This window comes from Crassostrea angulata, chromosome 6 (assembly GCF_025612915.1).
Source record: "Crassostrea angulata isolate pt1a10 chromosome 6, ASM2561291v2, whole genome shotgun sequence".
NCBI lineage: Eukaryota > Metazoa > Mollusca > Bivalvia > Ostreida > Ostreidae > Magallana > Magallana angulata.
This window is the reverse complement of record NC_069116.1, coordinates 13,297,991-13,322,630: the sequence shown is the minus strand read 5'-3', so window position 1 is coordinate 13,322,630 and position 24,640 is coordinate 13,297,991. Positions and strand designations below refer to the sequence as shown.

At 33.9% G+C, this 24,640-nt stretch overlaps 1 protein-coding gene across 1 annotated transcript in view; it reads left to right on the top strand.

Moving 5' to 3' along the window:
• LOC128186672 (uncharacterized) overlaps positions 1–24,640 on the top strand; it is a 74,169-nt gene that overhangs the window by 14,467 nt on the left and 35,062 nt on the right. The window contains exon 6 of the mRNA XM_052856513.1: positions 944–1,026. Coding sequence (XP_052712473.1) covers positions 944–1,026 — 83 coding nt within the window. The remainder of the gene's footprint in view (positions 1–943; positions 1,027–24,640) is intronic.

The window sequence follows — 24,640 nt, the reverse complement described above, 5'->3', positions numbered from 1 at the left end:
ATAAAAATATTTTTTTTAATAAAATAACTAGTTAGTATTACTGTTAAAGAAGAAAATGTACCTATATGCTCTCAAATATTTTGATCGCTTTATAAAGTGTGGGGGGAGTGGTGGGGGAGTAGGGGGCAGGGCGAAAATAAAGGGGATTTGGAAGTTAACAGTGTACCCCTACCAAAAGTTTAGTTTTATATCTTGCATAGGATTTCTTATTTTTGGTAAAAATGTATTCCATCAAGGTACAATGTCAAAGATTAAGTGTATGCAAAAATAAGTGTAAAATTTGAATACTTAACAATATTTATTTTTGTTATTTTACCGAAGGGCCATATGGTACAATATCATTTGAACACCCCAATAAAGTCATTGTTGCTCAGGTGAGCGATGTGACCCCATGGGCCTATTGTTAACTTTATATTTCGTAAAGTGGTATATGTTGTATAACTTAATGCACTCAAATGTTCGTGTCATCTTCGTTATCATTAAATCCTTAGAACAATAATTACTGAAACCTTGTGGACTTTCTTTTAGATATCTTTTAGTTGTTTGATTTTTTTTTTCGCAAATCAGTTTGTGTTTTTACGGAAAGAAAATTCGTAACATGGTGGATTTAAATTGAAATGACCATAATTTTAATTGAACTTATGTTTCCAAGAGTTTTTTTTACATTTTCAAAGTTATATCATTGCTTCTTGACCGTTTCAGTCGTCAAATAAAAAGCGGGATACAATGCTAAATATCAACTCTCTGTCGTGTTAACAAAACAAAAAAACTCCATTAATGATTTAATATTGAATAATGAATAAAAAAACATGATATTAAACAAAAAGATAAAATTTAATAAAGCATCACTCGTTTGATAAAGCAAAGTTTTTTCACACGGGTAGTATACACCACATGTATGAGATAGACAACTATACCAAGATAATTTTCTTTCTATTTTCAGCATAATCATTATAAGTGTCTATCTATCGATCGGAGTTACGATTCTTTTACTATCCATTGTGTGGTACCTCAGATACAGAAAAGGTATAAGTTTAGATACCAAATCAAATACACGTTCAGAAAATGAAATTTAACAAATACATGTAACTAACTGTATTTTCCACTATCCGAAAGCATGCATAATGTTTCCTATCAAACCTTTAGCAATATATGTTAGTGTATTTATTTGCCAAGTTGGTAATGACAGTTTGTTCTTTTGTAGGTCTTTTAGTGTTTTGAACAAATTGTTTCAGCCAATCGGTTGGCTTGATAATTCATCTTCATTATATCAAATAGTAATTTTTTTCTTATTGTCCTTCTTATAGACGCCAACGGTAGAGGCGGTACAGAATCGAACGGTAGAAAAAGTGATACTCGAACTCTAGAACACCAACCACTTAATGGTGGTATGAACAATAATCTTACAGATGTTACGTCAATGTTACAAAAGCAAAAGTAAATAAACCCCATTCAGTACCTTACGTCATCAATTTACCCCCATTCATACCTTATTCTAAAGAAGTAAATTGAAAGTCAATAATAATAAAAATGTAACCAAACAGGAATAATTAAAGTTAACGTTATTTCATGATACTTTTTAGAGAACCACAAATAGCTTGTAACAAAGCAGAGTTGAAGAACATGTACAATCACTATGGTTATTCTAATTGAGTGCTATTGAATTTAAAGCTGTACATTATTTTGTGTTATTTTTATGAATCTTAAAACAAAAACTAATGTATACCATTTTCGAATAGATGGTTCCGATAAAAGACACATAATGAAAGGAAATTCAGCAGAGAGTGTGCAAGGTTCACAGCTTGATCCTACAATAGCATGTGATGATGATGAATCCCCTGAGGCGTTTTATATGACTCAACAGAGCAAAGCAACAGAAACGGGTGGGTAAACAACAAAACATTCTTCGTGTAGGTTTCAAACCAAAAGAGCACAAACATGTCAAGATTATTTAAAATGGTTGCATGTTCAGAGTATGCAAATTTTGGTCACATGAGTTACCCAGATGACCTATTGCTTTTGCCGTCGTCCGTCGTCGTGCGTTAGCAATTGAAAGTTATCTTCTTGAAAACTACATGGCATTTCTTTTCTTTTGTGGAAAGATGCTTCTTTGTGTTAAAAAGAGCATTTCACGGCTTTTGCTCCACATTTGCCACAACCACATAGGCAACAACGGCAGGGCCCAAATTGTTAACAGTTGACCATTTATTTAAATTGTTCCTCTCTAGTATGTCCAAAATTGCCATAAGGTTTAAAACTACTTGATTTAACCTGTGTAAGCACAGATTGATCGAGCAAGATGAACAAGGTGTGAAAATGAATATGATTTAAATATTACCGAAAACATAACATGCCTACATGTACTACACTTTTTATCTAAAAGATGTTTCCAAAATGCTCAATTCAAAAGCAAACATAATGTAAGAATAAGTCTATCATTATGGATGGGATGGCCTGCACTCGTCCTTAACCCCCCCCCCCCCCCCCCCGCTTTCAGATATCTATTCCTTTAGTTCCAAAATAGTTATTTTGTGCAGATATGGGGATATTTTCTCTTTTTTTTCGACCGCCTCTCGTCACAGTTTAAAAAACGATTTTCACACAAAATGGGATAAAAACTCTATTTATGGATGTGGCAACACTAGTTAGAAATTATATTTGGAAAAGAATATGACATGCAGAGATTGATTTTATTTTTTGAATGTATATCACACTGTTTAAATGAACAAAAAAAAGTTTCAAGTTGGAACTAAGAACATCCACCCGCGTATCCAAACCTTTTTATATGTGCATTTAAAGAAACCCCAGGTATGCTGTCCAAGCTTTATTTCTAGTCTGTATAGCCTTCATCTGAAATGTGAAGGTCCTTATGCATCTGATAGTGAAATTGTGATCGTTGTTACTGGCCTTGTCCTTCAGACTACCACACTGTTAAACAGAAATGTATTTACATGTACAATGGAGAATAAAACATTTTATTTTTATTCCTATAGTAAATTTAAAGATCTTATTCTCAGAAACTGATCAGCCGGATGATTCTTTTAAATTGTGTAGACTATGGCCCTTGGACAATTCTTGGGCGTCACAAGGGGTTCAGAGTTTGATGTATATTGATATATCCCATATACATAAACAATTGTTTAGGATTTTTTTTAGAACTGCGATGCTTAACGTGTGTTATAGCTATAAAATTATCCTGTAAGAAATGAGACTAATGATAGTAAGAATAAGTATCTAAGAGAAAATGAATTTTTATTCATATAGGATCTAAATGTATTATACAACATTGTCCAGATAGTTTGTAGTATGATTTCATAAGCTAATTTTATCGTACCTATTGTTTCTCAGGTGAGCAATGTGGCCTATTGGCCTCTTGTTTCACTTTTGTCTCAGTAGTATGTCTAAATGCTCTGATTATTTTTCTTAACAACTAATTTAGAATATGTTTTTTGTTTTAGTTTTTAGCACACCTGAGCTTAAAGCTCAAGTGAGCTATTCTGATCACATTTTGTTCGTCGTCCGTCTGTCCGTCCGTCTGTCTATCTGTCTGTCCGTCTGTAAACTTTTTACATTTTGAACTTCTTCTCTAAAACCGTTATTACGAAAATAATAATAAAGGAAAGGCGTGTTTCAATCAGTTTAATAGTTTCGGGTTCGGAATCCGGTAAAATGGGTAGGCAAGACTTGGCCTGGGCAAAACAAAAGATTGGCAGTTAATAATCTGCCAATCTCATTAACATTTCAGGATATTTGATGGACCAGTATATTTGTATTCGCTGTAAATATTGCCGCAAAATAATGCGTATTTGGAATTAACGATTGCCGACCTGCCCCGGCTTTTATTTTGCCACGGCCCGGGTTTGCATACCCATTTTACCAAGACTCATATTCCATACTTTTAAAACGAGGTCCTTTGTTGAAAGCAGCCATGACATTATACGAAAAAGGGTCGATCTGACTATGATGAATTTGCTTGTTGTGCAACAGTTCGCGTATGAAGGGAAATTTTTGAAATATGCAAAATATATTGGTGCCGATTTTGTGAAGTAAATTGAGGCTAAATATTTCAATGCGTTGACAGTTTTCACACATGACGTTGGTGTTAGCTTGTTCTGATTTTCGTTTCGTTTTCATTATTTATGCTTTGTAACCTGGGAACTATCGTCTGTATTTCGTGATTTTTACGTATCAAATCAAACAGAGACTTCGGTAAATCAAACAGTTAACCGTTTACCTGTGCAAATTAAGCAAAATCTGATGTATCAAAAAAGTACTGAAATACAATTCATTCTATAGGTAATTCGGCATTATAAATTAATGCAATAGGTTTTGTTGAGATGCTCGGCATTTTCTCGAGTTTATTCAGTTTAAATAGAGTTTGATATCGCTGACGGAAATATGTAGGTATATACATGTATATATATGATTCATTTCGAAAAAATAAATTGTGTTCTTTATTTGTTAAAGTGCATGTTTCTTGTGTTTAGTTGTTTACAATTTCTATTTACTAACCATATTTGAGTGTTAAGCTTCGAATTATAAGCAAGATACAGAGATTTGCTCACACTTCTATGTTTGTACACAGATCTTAAAAACTAAAGATTAAAAAAGTAAAAAAATTGTCAATATTTATTAAGAAATTTTTTGAAAGTCTGTTCTTCCAGAAACCAACTTTAACAACTTATTGTATTGTAAACTTAACCTTTTTTCGTCATTATTACTCCTACTGTACATGTGATCCTTGACTGCGTTTGTGTACATTTGTATAAACTGATTTTGAACCTCAAATACAAGTGAACTGAATCTTAGGCCATTCTTTTTTTCCATTTTAAATGCTGAATAGGGAATACCAAGTTAAAAATCTTAAGCTGAATGTAATAAACTCATGTGAACAAAATATGACTCAAACCTAGGCGAACTGTGGGCTCTGTATCTTGCTTATAATTCTACGATAGACGCTGAAATGTTGGTTGAACATTAGAAATTCTATATGAATTAGAGTATCTTAAATACTTGTACAAACCAAATAAAAGAATGATATTCTGTATATACGTACTCTCTGGGGCCCCCTCTTTCTACAATAAATAATGTGAAATCTACATCAATTTTGATAGTTTTTCAGACACAAGTAAATAAAAACGACATCTTTAAAACTGTTTCCATAGTTCTGACACATTTCTGTTGCAGGGATAAAGTAATTATCGCTATTCCTAAGAAAATATTACAGCAGAAAATTATCCTGGTTTGTACGCGAAGTAAATAACAGTCATTTAATTATAATGAAGAAGACAAATAAAATTTTTGAATGTTTTTAATTTGAGGGATTTAGCACATTGAGGTACAATTTTCTTTATCACATCTATACATGTAGGATTTTTAAAATAAAAAAACAATAACTATTATATTTTTTTGAAATTCAATAACTAGTAAGTAGTTGATGAAAAAAATTTACCTATATGCTCTCATATATTTTGATCGCTTTACAAAGTGGGGGGGGGGGGGCAGAACGAAAATATAGGGAATTGCAAGTTAACAACTTAACAGTGTACCCCTACCAAATATTTAGTTTTATATCTTGCGTAGGATTTTCTTATTCTGGTATAAAAATAGTATTTCATGAAGGTACAAAGATTACGTGTATGCAAAATTAATTGTAAAATTCAAATACTTTACAATATTTATTTTTTGTTATTCTACCGAGGGACCATATGGCACAATATCTTTTGAACGCCTATTGTTGCTCAGGTGAGCGATGTGGCCCCATGGGCCTCTTGTTTGAGGCTGTTAACAACAAAATTAAACCAGATTTACAAGCTTCTGCCTACAACGATTATACATTTAATAAAAAGTATGGTTTTTTAATTCTAAAATATGTTTTATTAATTTATATTTTACTAACATCTCAAAAAGTGTGATGACATGTATATTTTTTTTAATAATTGATGAAATTTATAGCTATTCCGCTGAAATCACTTCTGTTTTACAGCTTTCAACAGAGAATTTTACTAGTATGGAGTTATACCTTGATTTGTTATGCCATGAGTTTAAGATCACTAGAACTGACTTTCAAAGATGTGTTTTATCACACATTTTAATTTGCTACAAAATAAACGAATTAAATAAGAGGCACAGGAAAAATTCAAAAGACAGATGGAAAGATATTTTGATATTTATTGATGTTGACAATGAAATGCTGTTTCAGTAAAGTGCGCGACAAAACAGATATAATAAAATATTTTTACTTTTTCTCAATTCTATTTCAAATCTGGCGATAATTTGACTCGGCTGTTCAAGGGTAATGGGCATCCATACATGACAAAGTGCCCCAAAATTCAAATTTCAACACATCAAGTAACATCATATATGTAATTCGCTTCATTCAACATATTCAAACAACGTTCATAGCTCACGTTAAGTTTACTCAAAGTTTAAATGTTCACGGGTTCAATACCTTGCCTCTGGGAGGATTTACGATTGATTCTTGGGAGGAGCAGGGGTCAATGTCAACATAAAAATACATGCACTAGTCTCTAATGACCAGTGCCACAAATTCACTTCATAAGTTCCTAAACTAAAAAAAAGCTTTGGAGGTTTGGAAATTGTAAACTCCGCCACCAAATGTCGATTTCGAATATTTGCGAACGTCATACCGCAAGGCTTTTCAAGTTTAAAAGAAAAAAAGGTCTTAAACATGTTTGAAATTGATCATGCTTTAGCATTGAGGACCTTACTAATTACACCTTCTGTTTTTCTACAATAGATAAGCAAAGCATATGAGTTAAAATTTTATTAGTCAAATGTATGTCTTAAAACATGAAGATTTCCATTTTTTTACATTTCTGAATTGTTTCCGCAGCGAATTCAATATTAGCTAACCGTAAAGAATGAGATTTATATCATGTATCATGTCTTCTCCGGTAATTAAGACTTATTAATGCTTTTGAGAGTACTGTCGTAAACTGGTATATTGTCTTATCGAAATGACAAAAAAGGCCCGTAGTTAGAGTGCGGACATTTAAATATTTCTCAACAAGTTTAAATGGACATGCAACTCCCTCAGATTTACTAAAATGCAAAATGGTAATTTTTCCTACCTGGTCAGTTTCCGAATGTTGGAGATTAGGTTTTCCATATAAAGTACAATATTGTCCGGAATTTTACTGTTAATAGTCAATTCATCGATTTGAAATAAACCATAAAATGCTAGTGAAAGTGCTGTCGAGAAAAGACTTGTTTCATAACAATTAGTGCATGTAGTGGGCAAAACCAAAATATTTTTCAAATAAGTATCTAGTTATAGGATGTCTTGTATCAGATTTGTGATTTAAGCATTCCAAGCCCTAAAAAAACCTTTGAAACAAAAAAATTGAGGAGGTGTGTCCCCTATGCAGTGAGAAGATATTGCAGACAAATAGACATTCATTTTAAGAGGAATGCTCTAATTAATACCATGAAAAGTTCAGATTTAGAAGTAAGTTTGTTCAAAACTGCAACGAGTGTCTGATTGTCAATGTGAGATTTTTTATTTTTTTGTTGGCTAATTTGTTGTCCTAAATAATGTGAGATAGAACCATAGTGATAAAATCTTATAGGGTCATTTCACGATGCCCATTGATATATTTCCAATTCAAAGGACAACTAAAGAAACGCCACTCCCTATTAAAATACATCCCACATTCTAGTTGAGGAGACCCTGAGCTATTGGTGAACAAATTGAGATTTTGATCTGAAAACCATTCCTCTTCTAAGAAAAAAACCATAGCATTAAAACCCTCCAACAAGAGGCCCAGGGGCCACATCGCTCACATGAGCAAAATTGCCTTAATTCTGATCAAATTAGCATTACAGTATCAAAATATCTTGACAACTAAGTACAATAGATCTTGCTGAAAAAAATAAAAATCTGCCAATTTTTATCCACCTCTATTTTTTGGTAAATACCAAGCCCTTTTCGTTGTTGTACCTGTAAGAATATTTTTCTCTATTCCTATATACCCCCCCCCCCCATTTCGTGGCCCCACTTTCCTCTAGGGAATCATGGTTTCATCAAACCTAAATCTGCATAACCTGTGCTTTCACACTAAGTACTGAGTTTTGGACCGAAAACTTTCCCAGAATATTTTTAAAGATTTTCTCTATATATTCCTAGTTAAAAATTCAAACCACCATCACGGCCCGGCCCTATCACTAGGGACTGTGATTTTGCAAACCTGAATTTACACTACCCGAGGATGACTATACACAAGTTTAAGCTTTTTCTGGCCAAATAGTCTTTAAAAAGAAGATTTTTAAAGATTTTCTCTATATATTCCTATGTAAAAATTCATCCCCCATTGTGGCTGACCATACCCCAGGACTATTATTTAAACAAACTTGAATCTAAACGATCTGGGGATGCGTCCACTCAAATTTGGGCTTTCCTGGCCTTATAGTTTTGAGAAGAAGATTTTTAAAGATTTTCTCTATATATAAAAATTAATCCCCCATTGTGGACCCGCCCTACCCCCAGGGACCATGATTTGAACAAACTTGAATCTACATTATCTGAGGATGGTTACACGCCAATTTGAGCTTTCTTGGCCAAATAGTTTTTAAAAGAATTTTTTTTAAAGAATTTCTTTATATATTCCTGTATTAAAATTTATCCCCTAATTGTGGCCCCACCCTAACCCTGGGAACCATGATTCGAACAAATTTGAATCTACACTATCTGAGGATGCTTCCATTTTAATTAGAGCTTTTCTGGCCAAATAGTTTTTTTGAAGATTTCTAAAGATTTTCTCTATATATTCCTATATAAAACTTGATCCCCCTATTGTGGCCCAACCCTACCCCCAGTTACCATGATTTGAACAAACTTGAATCTACACTATCTGAGGAAGCTTACACTCAAATTTAAGCTTTCCTAGCCTAATAGTTTTTGAGAGGATTTTTAAAGATTTTCTCAATATATTCCTATGTAAAACGTGAGCCCCAAATTGTGGCCCCACCCTACCCCCTGAGACTATGATTTGAACAAACTTGAATCAACACTATCTGAGGATGCTTCCATTTTAATTTGAGCTTTTCTGGCCGAATAGGTTTTGAGTTTTTGAGAAGATTTTTAAAGATTTTCTCTATATATTCCTATTTAAAACTTGATCCCCCAATTGTGGCCCCACCCTACCCCAGGAGACCATGATTTGAACAAACTTGAATCTACACTACCTGAGGATGCTTCCATTTTAATTTGAGCTTTTCTGGCCGAATAGTTTCTGAGAAGAAGATTTTTAAAGATTTTCTCTATATATTACTATGTAAAACATGATCCCGTTATTGTGGCCCCACCCTACCCACAAGGACCATAATTTGAACATACTTGAATCTACACTATCTGAGGATGCTTCCATTATAAATTGAGCTTTCCTGGCCTAATAGTTTTTGAGAAGAAGATTTTTAAAATTTTCTCAATATATTCCTTTGTTAAACTTGATCTCCTAATTGTGACCCCATCCTACCCACAGGGACCATGATTTGAACAAACTTGATTCTACACTACCTGAGGATGCTTCCATTTTTATTTGAGCTTTCCTGGCCTGATAGTTTTTGAGAAGAAGATTTTTAAAGATTTTCTCTATATATTCCTATGTAAAAATCCATTCCCTCAATGTGGCTCCACCCTACCCCCGAGGACCATGATTTGAACAAACTTGAGTCTACACTATCTAAGGATGCTCCCATTTTAATTTGAGCTTTTCTGGCCTAATAGTTTTTGAGAAGAAGATTTTTAAAATTTTCTCTATATATTCCTATGTAAAACTTGATCCCCCTCTTGTGGCCCATGCCTATCTCCAGGGACATTGATTTGAACAAACTTGAATCTACACTACCTGAGGATGCTTCCACACAAGTTTAACCTTTTCAGTCCGAATAGTTTTTGAGAAGAAGATTTTTGAAAAATACCAACAAATTTTCAATAATTCTCAATTATCTCCCCTTTAAAGAGGGCGTGGCCATTTATTTGAACAAACTTAAATCCCCTTCACCTAGTGGTGCTTTGTGTCAAATTTGGTTGAAATTTGCCCAGTGGTTCTTGAGAAGAAGATGGAAATGTGAAAAGTTTACAACGACGACGACAACGACGACAACGACAGACAACGGACAAATTGTGATCAGAAAAGCTCACTTGAGCCTATGGCTCAGGTGAGCTAAAACGTACACAACTTAAAATATCCGCCCGCATTGAGTAACTTTTAAGCAATGATGTGGTTGCGTAACACCGATGCGATGGTGGCGTCATACAGGCGCCAAACAAATGTTCGGCCTGGCCGGATTGCTCTCGTAAAGAAAGTTTTTCCAACACTGATTGCAACTGCTTAAGTGTTTAAATGATTTTATAGCTCAACACATTTTCGAAGAGATATTCAAACCAGTATTTCAATAGTGTTAATTTCGAAAACTAAAAGTTTTAAGCAAGTGGTAGGACCTAAAGTGTTATCCTCAGCTAAAGGTACTCCTAGTTCATGACAGACTGTAAGGACATAGTGTCTTTACGAACAGAAGCACAGTGACCTGCAATTATAAAATCGTCCAAATAGTGGTAGTTTGTGTGCACATAAGACTTTTTGATTGCCAACAAATTTTAAAATGTTGTAAATTCTATGTCTTTTGGTCTGAAAGACCTTACATGACACAGAACACCCCATTGATAAACACCTGTCAATGTAGTACATGCCATTAAACATAAAACCAAGTAGGTCAAAATCGCCTTGACATATTGTCATGTGCCCCTGACCAATTTTAGCAATCATCTGTATAACCGAGAAAAAGGATGTCTATTTTTAAAAAATACGCTATTATGCGTAGAAAATTAGAGATGTGTTATAAATCTCCAACCATAGTTGTCCCCCTTTGGCACCATCCCAAGAGGAGATATGCAGCTGTTTGAAATTCGTAGATGAAATGGCCCCGACCCGTCGTTATTCTACATCCTTCATTATTTTTTTCTTGAAGTTCGTTCTGATTTCCATGCGTCGATATCAAATTCTTTGATTGAATATGAAATCTTGGCTCTGTGTAATATACTAGTAACTGAAAACTCGGTGAAAACCCTAACTATAATTTTTTTTGCAGTATGAATATTTGAAGAACTTGACAATTACTTCATAATATCTGATGCAAAGAAATTAATAGGCGCTTTACTGAAGCCCCATATCTTATGGGTTTGTAATTTGAAACGGGGGTGCTGGTTGTCAGAGAAATGTGATTGTTGTGTGTTTGGAATCAGAGGGCAAGAAAATTATACATTGGATTTGTTTTTGCAGGAGTGCAGTTTTACATGGCATGTTAGCCACTGCAAACGTAAACAATTAAGAGTGTAGATGCAAGGAGTTTTAGCTCCATGCAGGGTATGAGAATCATTAAAGGTTAAAATTCGGGACATGTACATTAACCAGAGCCCAGAATCCATCCCCCCCCCCCCTCTTGATGATGCTGGATTATGGGCATTACGCAACCTATACTGAACATCTTATTCTCTCCATCCCACTGTTCAACTATTAGATCCCATCCTAACACATTTCATGTATTTCAAAAATCTCTATGACTTTAGTAGGTTGGCTACTAAGACATATCCCAGCAATTATACACATGAGATTAGGCCACTGATCTATGGTATCAATCTTTTTGAGATTAGAATCTTGGATATTATTTCCCCAAAAATATGAACGATTAAATTCTTTCATCCCCACCAGGTCTAGGGGGTAATAGAAAAGCCAGATCAATATAATGTGGAATCATTTTTGGTCGTGGGGGACCAATGTCCGTGGCTTTCGTAGGTAACCCTTGCCCACGAATTTACATCCCCACGAACATATACACAATCATTTGTTTAATACAGGGTGTCCAAGAATATCTGATCTTATTTAAAATTAATTAATTAATTTCTGGTCAAACTGTGTAAACTGTGACTTACTGTAGAATCATTTAAATTCGAGGGGGCCAATTTTCGTGGATTGTGAGTTTTTTGTTTATTCGTGGGGATGTAATTTCGTGGGTGCGTCGGTTTTCAGTTCTAGTATAAAGATAACTCTTTCTAAATTTGTTTTCGTTGAGGATGTAAATTCGTGGAGGAGGGCTACCCACGAATACCACGAAAATTGAGCCACCACGAATTCTAATGATTCCACAGTAAATAAAAAGTAAAATCTTTAATTTTTTCCACAATCAAATATGGGACATGTTTTTATTAGAAATATGATGTTACAAAATAGCATCATATTTTTTCGTTGAATTGTATTTTAATCAAGATAAATCTGACAAGAGAGCAGGCATCTTCTGTTTTAAGCTGCATTATCCATAACACGTACCAACTCCTGATACAGTTGTATAAATTTTGAAAAAAGAAAACCAAGGGGAATACCAACTCAACAAGCATTCTGAGAGTATTGCATAAGCAGTACACGCCCCCTACTGGTTTGTAGAAATTTGTGAAAACAATGCACTGTTATGCAGAATATAATTTCTTTTCGTCTCAACAGACAAACCTGATAACGAACCCGATTGAAATAATACAAAAAAACCTGTCGATTAAATTAACAACATAATGCTTGACACTATTTTACAGAACTAACTTCTTTGTTAGAAACAATAAAAGGAATGGTCCAAGTAATGCATGATATTATTACTGACAAGTTTAGCATACTTTCCTCGTTTATTACATATACACCAAGCCCGATAACGAACCAGAACATTAAAAAATTGGAATATAAAAAAAAATTCTCAAAAATATGTCAACCAGACGCTACAAAAGTGTAAACTTGATCAGAAGTTTGACATTTTGAAGCAAATTTCATTATTATTCCTCAAACGCTTAAAGAAAAAAACTGTGGAAAACTGAAGTGGGACAGACGGACGGACTGACAGACAGACGGACGGACGGACGGTCTGACGGACGCGGAGGAAAGCTATAGTCCCCTCCGGTGAAAACCGGTAGTGGACTAACAAGCAATAGATTCTTTAAATTGTGAGAGGATTTCAGAAAATCCGTATAGGGGCTGTTGTTAGAATTTTAGTCATTGACTTGAGGTTGTCATTGATAAAAAAGAACGTCATTTGAAGCACTCTCTTTAAATTTGTTGTGATTTTAAAAAGTGCTCAATTTTTCAAAAATTTATCAATGTTTGTGAAATTTGTTGAGTGAAAATTTACATCACATACACTTATGAAAATGCATTTGACTTTTTCTTAAATAAATCTGATAAAAAGTTACTCAACAAGTAAATGGTATCAGATATTATGGGACACCCTGTATTTATTAAGTTTATCATGATTACTCAACTAACGAAATTAAGTCACCACCAACCAATTTTGAAATATCGTCTATATGAATATGGCAAGTGAATATGATGTCACTGTCCCTGTTTGTGTGTCTCCGAAGTGGTTTGCACCGGTGTTGTAGATAAAAAAAATTCCCAATAGAACCCCCCCCCCCCCCCCGAAAACCTGCTCTATAGTAGCCTTTCCCCCGAGAGGAAAGCTATTATATAATAGTTTTCCTCCCATACTAAGGTTTCTATATCACGTTTTTGGTTCAGGTTTTATAAAAATCATTAATGAAAACACCGTAAGGATTAAAATCAATGTATATACAGATATACACTCTGATGCATTATTAATTGTTAAGAATTTGTAAATGAAAAATGTTTGAGATTTTTGTGATAAATCTGATAGTCCGTCTATCTGTTTGCGCAATCTTTTTCTAATCTAAACCTTGTTTCTTTGGAAGAACTGAAAGATCGCTCATGCGTAATAGTGTGTTAAGTCTTTAGCCAATTTTCAATGAAGTTAAATGATTGACATCACTCTAAAGTATGTATCATCTAGTGGATAAAATATTGACATTTATGAAATGGTTTTAATCAGAGTAGACCAAAAAAAGTTCTGTATTTGTAACTAAAATTTTATAAGGACTATTCATTTGACATTTTGGACTTACATATATAATTGCTAGACTTTGACCCGTGCATGCACGGGTTGACATTGCTTCATATGATATCGAACATTCATGAAATAGATTCATCGACACACCGCATTGTTGACATTAACAGAACCAAGCTTTAAACCTACAATTATAATAATATTTATTTCACTACACTCTGCTTAGTTAGAACAGAGACATTCGTCTGGTTAGAATATTATAACTGTGTCTCAGAACAGGTATTCACCGCCGTCAAAATGCCTCCCCATATACCCGTAATGTAGCATAACATTGCTGAATCGCTCCGAAACGATTTTAGAGGAAATTAACGAAGTTGCATTAAAAAAAACAGTCACATTACTTATAACAAACCATTTTGAAGCCGTAAATACCTTTTATTTTAAAGAATTATTTCATATTACCAAAGAATTCAACACTTTTCGCGAACGCTTTTAATTCGCTTCAAATTTACACACCGTGTGGAAATTCTGCTCTCGAGTTTTTCATAGTAAATGTAATGTATTAGAGTTATCTTCCATATTTTCTTTGATGAACAGAATAAAAAGCAAACTTTCTATAAAAATGTACACATATTTGTATTGTCCTTTATGAGTTTATCTTTGCAAATGTGATATTGTGGAAACATAACTTTAAAAACCCATGATATAGCGTGAATACAATACGCAAAATTGTAAAATTCAAAAATCCAGATGATTTCCGGTATTCTTTTCAGCAATTTCCGTTGATTATTAATCAGCAAAGCTTGCCTGAGAAAAACTAAAAAACAAATTGGTAATCTTCAAGTACCAATGATGTTTAAAATATATAAAACAAAAGACAGTACCCCTTCGATTTATCGGTATTAAGCCCAAAAGTTCGAGTCTATTATTTTAATATAGTAGTATAGATTGGCATATATGCAAAATTCAAAATCAAATTAATCGTCTTTTTTTAAATTCTCGTTTCGTATAAATTCTCATTTAATTGAAACGAACAATCAAGTGGCATTGTTTTTAGCTCACCTGAGCTGAAAGCTCAAATGAGCTTTTCTGATCACAGTTTGTCCGTCGTCCGTCTGTCTGTCTGTCTGTTCGTCTGTTAACTTTTCACATTTTAAACTTTTTCCTAAAACCGCTTACTGTGGAATCATTAAAATTCGTGGGGGCCAATTTTCGTGGATTGCTTTAATTTTACAGGTTCATGGGGACATGATTTCGTGTATTCTCTGATACTTACAAAAGGAAATATATGACTTTAGAGTCCTAATTTATTTATTCGTGGAGAAAATTAATTCGTGGGTGAGAGGTACCCACGAATTCCACGAAAATTGAGCCACCACGAAATCTAATGATTTCACAGTATCCAATTTCAACCAAATTTAAAACAAAGCATCCTTATGGTAAGGCAAATATAAATTGCAGAAATAAAAGACCTATCTTTATTCAAAGCTGAGAAAACCTCGAAACTGTAGAAAAAGGGGGTGCATTTTTTAAAATCTTCTTCTCAAGAACTACTTAGTCAAATTCAACGTAGTTCAGCATAAATTATCCTTATGGGAAGGAAAATATAAATTGCAAAAATTAAGGGCCAATTCTCTTTCAAATTTGAGTAATTTACGGAAATGATAATAAGACAGAGATAATGAGGGTCAATCAGTCTAACTTCGGGTTCGGTATTCCATATCTCAAAACCCTCTTTGAAACAAAGAAGCGGCCATTTTGAACGTTTAAGAAATGGGTCAATCTGACAAAGATGAATTTGGTTGTTGTGGAAGAGTTTGCGTGCGAAAGGAATATTTGAAACGTGCACAATACATTAATGCCGATTTCTGTGAAGTAAATTGAGATTAAATATTCCAATGCGTTGACATTTTCATAGTGGTTTTAGCTTGTTTTGATTTTCGTTTCGTTTTCATAAATTACGGTTTGTAACTTAGGGGAACTATCGCCTGTAGTTTGTAATATTTACGTACCAATCAAATATAGACATCGGAAAGTAAGACAGCTGACTGTTACTTGCGGAAAATAAGATACATTAACAGGTACGGTACTTTAACAACAAAAATACAAATTCTAATGGTAATCCGGTATGGTTTTTGCGTAATAGTTGATTACTGCAATGTGTTTTAGGCTAGTTGTAAGTATTTTCTCGTCTATTCAGTCTAAACGGAGATTAATTTTGCTGATGGAAATACTAAGTGCGTGTACATGTAGCAGAGACATAAATAATTGTTAGCTCACCTGCGGTGAAATATACTGAGAAATATCTTTAAAAATATTCTTCTCAAAAATCAATCGGCCAAAAAAGCTGTAACTTGTGTGGAAGCATCCTCAAGTAGTGTAGATTCAAGCTTGTCCAAACCATGATCCCCGGGGGTACGGTGGGGCCCCAATGGGGGATCAAATTTTTATATATAAATGTATAGAGAAAAATCATTAAAATCTTCTTTTCAAAAACCAGTTAGTCAGAAAAGCTGGACCTGTGGAAGCATCTTCAGGTAGTGTAGATTCATTTTGTTTCAAATCACGATACCTGGGGGTAAGGTGGGGCCACAATGGGGGTCAAATTTTTACATAGGATAAATAGAGAAAAATTTTCTCAACAAAAACCAGTAGCCCAGAAAAGCTATAACTTGTTTGGAAGCATCCTCAGGTAGTGAAGATTCAAATTTGTTCAAACCATGATTCCGGGGGTAGGGTGCGGCCACAATGGGTGGGTCGAATTTTACATAGAAATACATAGCGAAAAATCTTTAAAAAAAATTCTTCTCAAAAACCAATTAGCCAGAAAAGCTGTAACTTGTGTGGAAGCATCCTCAGATAGTGTTGATTCATTCTAGTTTTTTTCAAACCATGATTTCAGGGGATAGGGTGGGGCCACCATGGGGGGTCAAATTATGGTGGTGCGTGTAATTCGGTATTATCTCTACGTAATAGTTGATTAATGCAACATGTTCTATTAAGATGTTCAGCAATTTCAATCTAAACGAAGACTATTCTCGCTGCTAGAAATATATAACTAAAGTTTATATATGATGAAAAATAAATTGAGTTTTCTCTTTGGTTTAGTGCAGTTTTCTCTTGATTTAATTGTTTACAAATTCCTATCATTTTACTAACCTGAGAGTCAAGCTTCGAGTTATAAGCAAGATACAGAGCTTTGCACACAATGCTGCTATATGTTTGTACACAGAGCTGAGGTCATCTTTTAGTTTGTTTATATTTTAAATGCAGCTATGCTGCATAGGAAATACCAAGTTTAAAATTCTTAAGTAGAATGTAATGTAATAATGTGAACAAAAACATGACTCAAACCAAGCTATGTATCTTGCTTATGATTCTACGATTGACACTGAAATTTTGGTTGATCAACAGAAATGTCTTGCTAAAAGGATGATATGCTGTAATTACTTTCTGGTGCCCCTTCTTCAACGATTAATTGCATAAAATCTACACAAATTTTTGATAGTTTTTCGAACACAAGTAAATGAAAACAATGCCTTGTAAACAGTTTCCATGGACCTGACACATTATTATACCCCCTGCAAACGAAGTTTGGGTGGTATATAGGAATCACTTGTCCGTCCGTTCGTCCGTCTGTCTGTTCAATTCGTGTCCGGTCCATATCTTTCTTATGGAGAAACATGGGAAGTTCTTACTTCACACAAAGATTGTTTATGACCTAAGGGTGTGTCATGACCTTAACCCAAGGTCATTCGGGCAAGGTCAAGGTCACTGGCAGAAAAAATGCAAAATTCGTGTCCGGTCCATATCTTTCTTAAAGAGAAACATTGGAAGTTCATACTTCACACAAAGATTGTTTATGACCTAAGGGTGTGTCATGACCTTTACTCAAGGTCATTTGGGCAAGGTCAAGGTCACTGGCAGAAAAAGTGCAAAATTCCTGTCCGGTCCATATCTTTTTAATGGAGAAACATGGGAAGTTCTTACTTCACACAAAGATTCCTTATGACCTAAGGGTGTGTCATGACCTTGACCCAAGGTCATTTGGGCAAGGTCAAGGTCACTGGCAGAAAAAGTGCAAAACTCGTGTCCGGTCCATATCTTTTTAATGGAAAAACATTGGAAGTTCTTGCTTCACACAAAGATTGTTTATGACCTAAGGGTGTGTCATGACTTTGACCAAATTCATTTGGGCAAGGTCAAGGTCACTGGCAGAAAAAGTGCAAAATTCATGTCTGGTCCATATCTTTCTTATTGAGAAACCTTGGAAGTTCTTAATTCACATCAAGATTGCTTCGAACCTGAGGGTGTGTCATGACCTTGACCCAAGGTCAATTGAGGAAGTTCAAGGTCATTGTTTTAAAAAAAATCGGGCTCAGTATACCAATAATCCAAAATGTTTATATATTAAATGACTGCTTGACATGTGGAATTTTGTTTGATTCAAGTCATGTTTGTTAACATAAGGATGCAAATGTCCTCTTGCATTAACAGATAACTTGAACTAAAATGGAATTTAAAGAATAGAAATTACTTTGTGTACTCATATTAGCATTAACAGTTTCAAAAAATAGAGCAGTTGTTATTTATAAAAAATGGACGGTGAAATAGATTCATCCAATATTTTCTATAATAGAAAAAATACGAGTTATGATTTTTTCTTAGCGGGGGGTATCAATTGTGAGCTTGCTCACAGTTCCTCTAGTTATTATGAGGATAAAAGCATTATTGGTGTTCTTAAAAAATATTGCAATGGAAAATAATCTTTGTTTGGTATTACATGAAGGTAAATATGTCAAAGATTAAGTATATGCGAAAATAAGTGAAAATTCGGATATTCATTTTTGGTTAATCAACCGGGGGGGGGGGGGGGCACCTGGCACAATATCCTTTGAACGCCCATATAAAGCCAGTGTTGCTCAGGTGAGCGATGTGGCCCATTGGGCCTCTTGTTTGGAAGTGGAGGGGGTGGGGCAGACTCATCCAAAAAATGTAGACAAGCAAAATCTAAATTCGTTATGGGAGTGGGGGGGGGGGGGGAGCGTACAATACCTGTCACTGTTCATTTCCTTAATTTCAATTCAATTTTTATGTAAATTTAAGAAAAATCTGCACAAAGTGGCGAATGCCCGCTCTTCCCACCCCCACCCACCCCAAAGTAACGTGTCTGACGGGTGTATATACCCGAGAACAATAATCAAAATATTTCGATTTAACATAAGTATTTCAAGGGGTTTTTAAGAGTTATAAAATATTACTGTTATCTTTACGGAAGGATTTAATACATCAGAACGCCCGTCGTTACAGCCTATCGTCACCAGAAACAATTGAATTTTTTAAGATTGTAATATTTGTAAGGTTTACATAAATTTGAATTCAGAATTTATACTTGTATTAAAATTGATTAATGCATATGGTCGATTTTAGTCCTTGAATTTTTAATCGACGGTCCCGGTGACATTGATTAATAATTTCTCATTAAGTGACCCGCATCCAACTGTATCTAAAGTCTTTTTTCTTTTACTTTAACTTAAAAATGATGAACTGCAATTTTTTACGATTTAAAGCTGCTTGGTCCGATTTTTTTGTAAATACAGTATCAATTTTTTTTTTCATACAAATCATTTATCTTAGAAAGTTATGGACTTTCTCCTATTTACACCAGCAGAATTAGTTTCTTTTCAAAGTTAGAAATATTCAAAGTAAATAAAAATAATTTATCTTTGGGCAAACGAAAAAACAAACCAAAATGCATCACGGGAATGTTTAGAAAAGGAAACCTCATGGTTTCGTCCCCCGAATGATTGGGGTTATTCAACCCGCATGCTATGCATCGATTGTAAAGAAAGCAGACTTTAGAAATATTGGCGAACAAAACGTACACATGTTTATTTGTAATTTGTCTGATCATTTCCACTTTTATTTACAGCGATGTCAAATTCGTAATACAACCATACCCTTCTCGTCGACAGGGGTGAAATTTAACATGAGGCGAAATAACGCGGTACCTTTTAATGTGATTTGTTTTGTTAGCAAATTTTGTACGTATTTTTCTTCATTAAACTTTGGCATAATTGACGGTTAAAACTACTGCAATGTCTCTTTTTTTTCGCACAAACATTTTTTGTTGTAGTTGTTTTGTCCTCTCTCACTTCCGAAAAAGGACAAAATGTCGCTTTTTAAAACTTAAGTTTAAAATGATTAACACTTGTTTACAATATTAGATATTGTATCTAAAAAGTAGGTTTTCCTTCGGGGTAATCTTGCTATAAAAAAGGAGAAATCACACCATAAAGTCAGCTTTCCGTGGGTGTGGGGAGCAACTATATAGTCATTTTCGGGGGGGGGGGGTGGCTAGGGGGAAAGCGCTTTATAACACCGGTTTTGATTGGCCACCATCTTATACACCATAGGGCTGCTGCTTCCTGGTTCTTGACGTTCAACTTTCGTTTGCCGTTAATACGCAATATGTATAAATAAACAAGTGTTCATTTCATAATGGGATTTCAAAATTAGTCTTAAATCATTCTATCAATAGTTTTTTTTATTTTAACGTTATACTTTTATCCTTTTTTGTACAATTTTATGATATATTTATAAGGGATTAATCAAGATTATCTTGATCAAACGATGCAATTCTGCAAATTTAACAAAAACATTAATATGGCTAAGGGGAACGTAATCCAAATATTGGTGCTACCCGACATAAGATATATATAAATAAAAACTAAATGAATGCATCGATATTTATTCAGCCGAAAATAAAGATTGACAATAATTTGTAAATTATATTTTTTTATAAAATTTATTACAGCACTTGCTTATCTAAGAAAAACATTTAATATTACCTAACCAACCTTTAACTTTCAGCAACAGGAAGTGAAACAAGAATAATAAGGCTGGTGCTTAAATGTATATGCTCGATTACTAGTTAACTCTAGTAATTTAGTACGTGACAACGGGAGAGAATATTGTCGATAACACCATTCATAAAGAATTGGATGTAAATATTATTTCATGCGTGTGGAGGATAGTTCTTTCATCAATGAAATGTTAATTTAATTAGTTTCATTATTACAGATGAGGAGGATAAAGAGGATAAAAAACTGTGTACAGAGTTATCCAACTTGTTTGCTGAAGACGGTCTGAAGTTGTCTGAGAGAGTATTGACTGCTGTCATCACTAGGACGACTACAAAATCTATTGCAGAATTAGTTGATGATGAAACAGTCCGGAACGAAATGAAGGCCATAGAACCTATCTTTCTTAAGAACCGTTTAAAACCCTGGGAATCAATTCGTGTTTTGAAGCCATTACTTAAGAACTCTCTTAAGGAAGAAAATTCTCCAAAATCAGGCTGGACTAATCAACCCAGCGAAAGAGACACTGGTATTGGTGATGATGTCGTGAGATTGTTAAATTGTATAATGATCCTTTCACCAGACACAAACAACATTGGGAATATATATGTGGAAAGTTACATCAGACAGTTAGACAATCTGATAGGAGCAGTCACTAAGCTGGATACTGACGCTAAATTCAAGAATGAAAATATAAAGCTTGCTTACAAATTAGAAGCAATAAAAAATAGACGTTTAACAAAAACTATGATGAAAAAAAATCGAAAAACTATATCGCATTTAACTAATGAAAAATAATCAAATAAATATATAACAATCGACTGGGTCAAAACAGAGTTTTCATTCCTACCAAATGTAGTATTAATGCATTCGAAGTTATCCATAAAATAAGTATGTCTTGTCAATATTAAATATTGTTAGTAGAAGACAGTCACGTATTTTCCTGTAGAAATACTATTTGTCTTTCGGTAAGTTGAAAAATCTATACAAGTACGACCATGCTAGCGCGCATATATATATATATATATATATATATATATATATATATATATATATATATATATATATATATATATATATACAGCACTGAATAGCATCAACATTTTTTGTTGTAGTTGTTTTGTCCTCTCTCACTTCCGAAAAAGGACAAAATGTCGCTTTTTAAAACTTAAGTTTAAAAGGATTAACACTTGTTTACAATATTAGATATTGTATCTAAAAAGTAGGTTTTCCTTCGGGGTAATCTTGCTATAAAAAAGGAGAAATCACACCATAAAGTCAGCTTTCCGTGGGTGTGGGGAGCAACTATATAGTCATTTTCGGGGGGGGGGGGGTGGCTAGGGGGAAAGCGCTTTATAACACCGGTTTTGATTGGCCACCATCTTATACACCATAGGGCTGCTGCTTCCTGGTTCTTGACGTTCAACTTTCGTTTGCCGTTAATACGCAATATGTATAAATAAACAAGTGTTCATTTCATAATGGGATTTCAAAATTAGTCTTAAATCATTCTATCAATAGTTTTTTTTTATTTTAACGTTATACTTTTATCCTTTTTTGTACAATTTTATGATATATTTATAAGGGATTAATCAAGATTATCTTGATCAAACGATGCAATCCTGCAAATTTAACAAAAACATTAATATGGCTAAGGGGAACGTAATCCAAATATTGGTGCTACCCGACATAAGATATATATAAATAAAAACTAAATGAATGCATCGATATTTATTCAGCCGAAAATAAAGATTGACAATAATTTGTAAATTATATTTTTTTATAAAATTTATTACAGCACTTGCTTATCTAAGAAAAACATTTAATATTACCTAACCAACCTTTAACTTTCAGCAACAGGAAGTGAAACAAGAATAATAAGGCTGGTGCTTAAATGTATATGCTCGATTACTAGTTAACTCTAGTAATTTAGTACGTGACAACGGGAGAGAATATTGTCGATAACACCATTCATAAAGAATTGGATGTAAATATTATTTCATGCGTGTGGAGGATAGTTCTTTCATCAATGAAATGTTAATTTAATTAGTTTCATTATTACAGATGAGGAGGATAAAGAGGATAAAAAACTGTGTACAGAGTTATCCAACTTGTTTGCTGAAGACGGTCTGAAGTTGTCTGAGAGAGTATTGACTGCTGTCATCACTAGGACGACTACAAAATCTATTGCAGAATTAGTTGATGATGAAACAGTCCGGAACGAAATGAAGGCCATAGAACCTATCTTTCTTAAGAACCGTTTAAAACCCTGGGAATCAATTCGTGTTTTGAAGCCATTACTTAAGAACTCTCTTAAGGAAGAAAATTCTCCAAAATCAGGCTGGACTAATCAACCCAGCGAAAGAGACACTGGTATTGGTGATGATGTCGTGAGATTGTTAAATTGTATAATGATCCTTTCACCAGACACAAACAACATTGGGAATATATATGTGGAAAGTTACATCAGACAGTTAGACAATCTGATAGGAGCAGTCACTAAGCTGGATACTGACGCTAAATTCAAGAATGAAAATATAAAGCTTGCTTACAAATTAGAAGCAATAAAAAATAGACGTTTAACAAAAACTATGATGAAAAAAAATCGAAAAACTATATCGCATTTAACTAATGAAAAATAATCAAATAAATATATAACAATCGACTGGGTCAAAACAGAGTTTTCATTCCTACCAAATGTAGTATTAATGCATTCGAAGTTATCCATAAAATAAGTATGTCTTGTCAATATTAAATATTGTTAGTAGAAGACAGTCACGTATTTTCCTGTAGAAATACTATTTGTCTTTCGGTAAGTTGAAAAATCTATACAAGTACGACCATGCTAGCGCGCATATATATATATATATATATATATATATATATATATATATATATATATATATATATATATATATATATACAGCACTGAATAGAATCAACAACACTAGGCATCTTTAAAGTATCGGATCTAATATATAGATACTAAGCCAGTAAACTGAATGTATAAAGCACTAAAAATGGCTAACGACACGAACAATAGAAATTGTCAAATTTTTGGAACAACCAGTCCCTTCTTCAGGACCAAAAAATAAATTACATGAGTACAAAACAAAATTTAAAGCTACTGCTAAACTACTTAAGAAACTATAGAAAAGAACAGCTACATTATAAACATTTGTTCACATTCTTAAAGAAGGTGTTGCTACTGTCGCCGATCGCACTAAAGTAATCAATCGACTGCCAACTTCACGCCTGATTAAGTTAATTAGCTAATTAAAATTGGCGTCCGAGTTAATTAATGAAAATTTGAACCCCCGTTGTTAACTCGTACGGCACTTATGACGCTTAATTTCTCGAGAATGCCTTGATCGATTTTAAAACAAATTACATATTCTAAATCAGTAAGAGGGTCACTATCAGGTGTAAAAATTTCAAAAAAAAATATTCAAAAATAAAAAAGTCGAAAAATTTAATTTTTCAAATTTCCTTCCGGTGACGACTGGAAGTGACGGCTGACATTCTCTTGACCGAGATGCACCAGAAAAACGATAGATCTATCATCTCTGAAAGTTTCAGCCCTATATCTTTACTCGTTTTTGAGAAACCTGACAGACAAAATTGACTTTAAAAAATCGTTTATTGACGATAACTTCCGACCGGACTTGAATTTTAAAAAAATGTAACGGGGGTACAAACTTCAGATGGCGAGGCATCATCAGTGAAAATTTGACGGAAATCGAATCAGCCATTACCAAGAAATCGCCTGCACAAAATGTGTAAGGAAAAAAAAAATAATAACTAGATACGATCTCGTTGCGAGCAACGAGTGGGTCTTCCGTCCGATTTTTGAATAGAAT